At 28.8% G+C, this 7,967-nt stretch overlaps 1 protein-coding gene across 1 annotated transcript; it reads left to right on the top strand.

Moving 5' to 3' along the window:
• The first annotated feature begins 6,404 nt into the window (after positions 1-6,404).
• LOC112295170 (putative xyloglucan endotransglucosylase/hydrolase protein 5) lies at positions 6,405-7,729 on the top strand. Its single transcript, XM_024546397.3, has 4 exons — positions 6,405-6,658; positions 6,778-6,878; positions 6,994-7,202; positions 7,321-7,729. The coding sequence occupies exons 1-4, from the start codon at positions 6,490-6,492 to the stop codon at positions 7,727-7,729; spliced, it is 888 nt and encodes a 295-aa protein (XP_024402165.1). The 5' UTR covers positions 6,405-6,489.
• Positions 7,730-7,967: the final 238 nt, after the last annotated feature.

The raw sequence follows: 7,967 nt of genomic DNA, 5'->3' as shown, positions 1-7,967 counted from the left end.
TTAAAATCCTTATATGCCTTTGGAATTGTTGTTGTAGCAACCATAGGTTCCAATTGTAGATTTGCTTAGACAACAAATATAATACTATGTTTGGCTACCCTCACAAATATTCTAGCTTTGATAAATAAATGTTATTTAAGTTTTGGCTTGTCGAATGTTACAAGATTTTTCATAGATCTAGGGGTTCCATGATCTACTAGAGGAAATTTTAACTTTTGTGATACCCAATCTATCTAAGGATTGTATTTTTCAAGCCATCAGAGTCCTAAAATGTCTGGACTTGATAGTTATCTAATGACTTTAAATACTACTTGGCTGCTATGGTTGTCAAAGGTTATTTCTAATGGAATTGTTTCATGAGTGATGTCTCCAAAGGATAAAGGTCGACCATCTATTACTTCTATATATACGGCTTTGGATTTTTTGACTCTATAGATTTTGTGTGATCTAGAAAATTCTTTGTCAATAAAACATATAGAGGCTCTCAAATCAAATAATGCATGATAATTTAGTTTTGTGACTCCTAACCGTACAGGTATAATAAAACAATCAGAAGGGCTAATAGAGAATACATGAGCTTTTTTGGTTTGTGATAGTGAAGAATCTAGTCGCACGGTCCCTACTATAGTTGGATGCCCTTGTTTTCTTGCAACGCTTTTGATGATGTGGCCACACTCCTCATTTGATATGTATGCTAGTATTTCTCTAAACAATTATTAATCTTATGGCCAGGTTTTTCGTAATATAAACATAGGCCAAGTTTCCTTCGATGCTTTTTTTCTTGTTTAGAAAGAGATTTGAAGCAAACTGTATCAATCTGCATATCTTCTGCTTCCAATTGTTCATTAGAATTGCATAGTGAAGAAGCTCTAGAATAATTGGTGTATACATGTGGCATAATTGAAGAACATTTATCTTATCATTGTTGAAATAAACAATTATTGTACTTCACAGCTTACCTAATGGCTTCATTGAATGTTAAAGGATTTGGCATAGACAACAATAAGTCCTTGACATCGTCTCTAAATCCTCAATGAAATTGGCTCATCAATGCATCTTCTCTCCAATTTATATTACATATTAATTGTCAAAAATCTGAGGCATATATTGATGTAGAGCGGATTCCTTATCAAAGGCTTCAAATTTTAATTGTTGAAGAATAAACCTTATCATGTTCACCAAATGCTGCCAAAAATGCTTCAAAATTGTATAATATAGGAGAATTCTTTTCAAATAATGGGATGAATCAAGATAAAGCTTGACCCAAGAGCAAAGTTTTAATCAAACCAATACGAGATGCTTCAATGAAATATCATTGAGGTTGAAGCAAGGTGATTAATTGTACTTGGTTTATAAAGCCATAAAATTTTGAGCAGGTACTATTAAATTTTTTCGTAAGGTTAATCTTTGGTTCTTTTGTTGTTATTGTTATCAAATCATTGCCTTGAGTAGATGCACCTTCAATATTTGAAATAGATATGGTCATTTGAGAATTTGGAACCTTTGTTGTAATTTGATGTGGTAGTTGATGCACTCCGATTCTTTGACTATTATGTATGGTCATATATAGTTCTTCATTCTGCTTCCACAAAATCTCTGTCCTAATCCTCAATGCTTCAAGAGCAGTAATAATAGAATCTAACTTGATCTCTTTTGACTCTATCATATTCATTTTTCTACCTTCTCCCATAAAAAATTAGAGAAATACACGCCTTGAAAAGAAAAAAACCTGATCTATGATATAAAAAAAAGAAACCAAAATAATATTAAGAAAAGAATTATATTAGTCTACAAGAGGGTAATCTGCAACCTCTAGAATCCTATAGTACTTCCAAGAAGAGGGATAATTCACTCTTTTTCAACAAAGACTAAGCTCCTAATATTATTTTATGGCAGTCTTGACAAATTGTTAAGGACCATATATAAGACAAGGATTCAAGTCCAAGGAATGGAGTTAACTCGACATTAAAACAACAACTAGATACAAGGCAAGAAGATCCTAACTAAACCACAAGAAGTGAGTTGTCGAGATTGAGAATCCCCTCAACCTTGACTCTTATATATATTAGGTCTTAAGAAGCTTGTTAAAAAGTTTCTATAAGGCTTGAGAATAAAGAAAGCCTAAGATCCTTCTTCAATAACTTTTGAAATCATCTAAAGCCTTCTAGAATCTTCTAGGACCTCCTATGACCTTCTAGAACTTTCTTAGAATCTTTTGGAACCTTTTGAAACCTTCTGGAACCTCTTAGAACTTTCAAGAGTCTTCTTAGAATCTACTAGTATCTTCTAGAACCTTCTAAAACCTTCTGGAACCTTCTAGATCCTTCTAGAACCTTCTTCAGTTATATGTCCATAACAAATTTGGGCTCAAAGATTGAATAATTGAAAGTTACAAATTTAACCCAATTTGTAAGATACACAGTAAATTTTTAAATATCTATAAAAAAAAAAATTAATATTATTTATAATATAAAAATTTCATATCTATTTTTTTTATTTTTTTTTATTGATTTTATTATTTTTAGATTTTTTATATTTGAATATAATATAAAGAAGATAAATTCAAAAAAAAATAAAGATTCTACTTCTTTAATATCATAATCCAACTTCAATTAATGTATAGAAGATAAGATACTATTTAGTTTTGTAATTGTATTTATGTATAGTTAACATACTATTAATTGACTTTAAAAAATAATTATTGTCACAATTCTATTACTTGCATTAAAATTATCATTTTAAAAATCAATCTTAAATAATTTTAGATTCCTTCAAAATTAGATGAAATTACAACCAACAAAGGTAGTGCTTCTATCTTGTAAAATTGAGATTTAAAATAAATATTTAAATATACTAAAAATATTTATTTTTATGTATTTTAGGTAGATAAACATATGAGTGATATGCCAGTAAAGTTATTCTTCAAGGATTTTGATATACTTATTATAATATGTTAGTCAAGTAAGCTTCTATAGATTTTAATATTCTTATTATAGTTGTAATTATTTTTTATATGTTTCATATCTTATCTAATTAATAGTAAGCTAAAAATAATATTACTATAAATACTAAAACTTATATTGGTGTATTTATATTTTTTAATATATTAATTTTTTTTCTTTTTTTTTTCTTTTTTAATATGACATAAGTTAATTTTTTGTATAAGGTTCATTAAATTAAATGATTTTTTAGAGTTTAATAATATTTTTATATAATAATTTTTAGATTTCGTATTCAGTGTGGAGGAGTATAAAAATAAATGGTTATAATAGATATTATATTCTAGATTTATAATTCCTCAAAAGATTAATTAAAATTTTTTAAAGCCATATTATGAAAAAAAGTATATATATTTTAGTAAATATATATTTTACTAAAATATATATACTAAAATATATATACTAAAATATATATAATAATAAAATTTTATTATTTAGATGTTTAAAAATTTTGATATTCAATTTTTTTTTTCATTATAATTTTTTCTAATATAAATTAAAGCAATGAAGAACATGGAATCAATGCTCACATATATGATGAAGTTGATACAAATGTTTTTAATGCATATGCCATTATTTAGTGAAAAAACTTTAAAATGATATTAATAATGTATATATATATATATATATATATATGTCTTATGATATTTTTATTTAATTTTCTAAAAATAATTATTTAAAATAGATAGAATAAATTTAGCTATACTTTGTTTATTTATTGAATTATTTAAAAAAAATAGAAGTAACTTACAAAGTCAATCTCAATATTTATCTACCTAAAATTCATTATTTTTTTTTTTATATTCAAAAATATTTTTATGTTACAAAATAAGAGAAAATTATGAAGAAAAAATAAAACTAATCATATAAGATAATCCAATGAATCTACTTATTTTTGTAATTTTAGAATTATGCCATGTTTATAATAAAAATTAAATAATTAGGTTCTACATATACTATTAATGTAATTTATTAGAATTATAACTTAGACATGAAGATTAGGAGCATTTATACAAAATATACTTAAGATTTTATTAAATAAATAATATTTGTTCAAGTATCTAATATTAAAATGATTGGACAACTATTGATAATTTATATCTTTATATAATTTTAAATAGAACTTCTTTTAAACATATTGTATTACAAAAGTGTATTGCATATTAATATTTGAAAGAGAAATTTGTGATGTATTATTATTATTAGATTTATAGTAATAACAATTGTACCTATATCACAGAGATAGAAAAAGACAATTATAAACTTGCAAATTTTTTATAAAAAAATAGAACAAAGTTTAAATAATTAGTTTTTAAATTAAAATACCAAAAAAAACAGACAAAGTCAAATTCATATCTACATTAAATAATTTGGCATTCACTATGGCTTTAAACTGATGGTTAATTTTTCCAATGCATCCTAATGTTATTATTTGGATAAAAAAACAAGTGAAATATATATTTTTTATAAAATCTATGAAATTGGCATCTTAACAATTATAAAATGAAGAAAAAAATAAATTTAAATAATTAGAGAGCAACATATACCAGTCCTATATTCATTTTTAAAAATTGAATAATTGGTATATTTCAGAAAATTTATAAATCTATATTATATTTTCATTTTTATCAAGTTTCCAAAATATATTTAATTTTAAAATATTTAGAAGATAATATAATTTGTGATAATAATAATAATAATAATAATATATATATATATACATATTATAAGAAGATAATAGGGATGTTGCTCAAATAGAATATTACACTTATATAATAATCAAATTTTTTTTTTTCTTTCAATTGTATGATAAAAAAAATATTGATTGTTAAAAAATATTTTTTGTGCTAGTCATTTAAGATTACTTTATAAAATAGGTTCTAAAGAAAAAAATATAGGATGCATCTTGGGCTCTAGATTCTATATTTATAATAAATCAATACAACATATTATTATATATTGTAGTGGTTCTAATTTGAGACCTTATAGCTCTATTGGTATTTTTTGTTTTTTGTATACATGATTTCAAACAATGATATAAAATAATGCTATTAGAATTGGCATTACCTACAAATTTTGAAGCTACAAGAAGTGTAAGGTCTACAACAATTGTAACAAATAAACATAGAATATCTCTAAATATAATAAACAACATTAATTCCAAAGATTCAAATTACTAACATATAAATAATAATAAATAGTATTAGTAAATTAAAGAATAACATAATATCATTTCTATAATATAAAAACATTGACCAAATTTTTTCTTATTTAAATTTCTGTAAATGCTAAATAAATAGTTTTAGTAAGTTATAAATATCTAATAGAAACTTGGCATAGTTTTTTTTTATCAAACCTCTCTTCTTTATAATCCTTCTCCTACTATTAAAGTTGAATTATACTTAGTGTAACTTTTTACTAAAATCCTAATTTACTTGCTTTACTTGTAAATACAGAATATAATTGCAATGACCTTAAAACCACAAAAATACAAAAAAGAAGAATAAAAATACAAATGCAATGAATATAAAAATGCAGCCACCAAAGTTGAACTCTATAACCTTTATTCTCCTCATGAATACAAAAATCCAATTATAAAAATACCAATTTAAACATAAATCTTCATGTGTATACACAATATAATTCAAAAGCATTTAAAATAAAGAAAAATAATAAAAAAAATGATGTAAATTGGAGTTAATGAATTGAATTCAGAATTGGATGTATTTGGGATGGTTGAAGATAGAGACCAATAAAACAATTTGAAAATTAAAGACAAAAATACCAAGAAATGTCCAATAATACATTAATTAGTTGCCTATAATATCGAAAGCGTCTGTTCATCCCTTGTCTACAAAGTCTCACTCTCAATTCATGCACAAAAAGTTCTTTAATCTTCACATTCATCTTTTGTGTAGCTTGGATCTAGATTCAGGTGGGTCCTCAGTTAAGTCCGGAAGTTGGTGATAAACCTCACTCTCTGTTCATACTCTGATATAATTGCGTTGCACTGAAACCTTGTTTGAGCTGAGTTTGAAGTACATCAACTCAGACAGCTTCTGAAAATCCTCGTGGACCTTTCTAACACAATTGAATTGTGGTCAGCACAGTTAACGGTTATTAGTTTCTGATCTGTCTTTACTACGTGCAGAATTGAGACTGGAAACGACGATCATCCAAATAAGCTGAACTGGGTTCAACTATGCTAGTTTGACCTGTCTATTGATCCGAAAGCACAAACCATTCTGCTTCACCTACACAGAATCACTATGATCTGCACAAGGGAAAAAAGACGTGACACTGCACTGGGTCAATACCTCAGCAGCAAGCGGCTCGCATCGCTTATAATTGACATTTTTTTTTTTTTTTTTTTTTTTTTTTTCTGCATTAACAGTGTGTATAAGTTTGTCTTGAAATAATGGATGATCAGCTGGGCCGTCTTGTGGGTGATTAGTTAGTTTTCTGAGTATGATTCTGAAGATCATCAGAGATGGGATCCGGAATTCTGATGCTACTTCTGATCGCAGCTTTACTAAATCAGGCCACACCTCAACCGAATGTGTCTTTTGGGGATTTATACACGCCCATGTCAGATTCTGCCCACACGCGCGTTCTCGGCGGAGGATCGACTGTGGAACTCCTTCTGGATCGTGCATCATGTACTGATAGAATCATTACTCCTATACTGCTCTTGAGTATGCTTGGATTACCAGAATGAATGCAATGGACATATCTCCGCTTGATTTGAAAAAATTCTAAAATTTTACCACTGGCGCAGCGGGAACATGCGGCTCATGGGGTACGTACTTGTTTGGCACCTTCTCAATTGGAGTTAGAGCAGTGCCTGGAAACTCCGCTGGCACTGTAACAGCATTCTACGTAAGCACACTTTGCCATAAATATACCTTAAGCTATGCAGCTATTTAATTTAAATTTCCTCTACCAAAGAATTCATGTATTTTCACTCATGTCTTGAAATTGCGTTACGACTCAGTTGCAATCGTCTACGGCGTCAGACATTGATCAACACGATGAAATAGATTTTGAATTGCTGGGCCGCATCAGTCCACGCGATCCCTACATTCTCCAAACAAATATCTACGTCAATGGCACTGGCAGACGTGAGCAGCGAATGGCACTTTGGTTTGACCCCAGCACAGACTATCACTACTTTTCATTACAATGGAGCAGAGATTTGATTGTGTGCGTTTTTAACCAATTCATCATTTTACTCTTTCAGATCGATTACATTAAAAAACGAAAATAAATAGTATGATATCAATGCAATTACTCGTTATGATCCCGTGAGTACGATGTTCAGATTCTACGTGGATTACGTGCCAATCCGAGTGTTTCGAAACAACGCGGCTTTGGGCGTCCCCTACCCCGACTACAACCCCATGAGAGCATACGCAAGCTTGTGGGACGGCAGCATCTGGGCCACGGTGGATGGCAACATGCGTGTTCATCCCGTCAACTGGGCTGACGCACCATTTGTAGCATCTTTCGCAGACTTTGACCTTCACACTGCTTGCAATGCCACCACTACCACTCAGCAAGCAGCTTGCGAGCGTGATGGGGGAGGAAACCGCACCAAACAAAGTCTAGATTTAAATGACATTTCAAATCTCAGCAATATTCACAGCAGGTATATTGTCTATGACTACTGCAGCGATACCATGAGACCCGACTATCCAGCTATCGAATGTGCAAACAACCGATACGACTAGCTACAATAAAACCAAACACAATCTGACATAAATGAAACTTTTAGGTCAAGATAGGATTCATCAGAGCAAAGCAATAGGGGCAAACGAAATTAAGGTAACTACACTAACAGTTAAATTAAGGTACTCAAAGGATCGGTCGGACATAATAATTAAAGGTAACCAGCAAGAGTTCGAAAGAATCAGAAGAGCTCATGTTCCAAAAGTACTCAACTACAGTAGGTAATACCACCTGGTATAC

Source organism: Physcomitrium patens, chromosome 18 (assembly GCF_059467195.1).
Source record: "Physcomitrium patens ecotype Gransden chromosome 18, ASM5946719v1, whole genome shotgun sequence".
NCBI lineage: Eukaryota > Viridiplantae > Streptophyta > Bryopsida > Funariales > Funariaceae > Physcomitrium > Physcomitrium patens.
The sequence above is the reverse complement of the archived record's forward strand: the minus strand, read 5'-3'. Positions and strand labels throughout refer to the sequence as shown.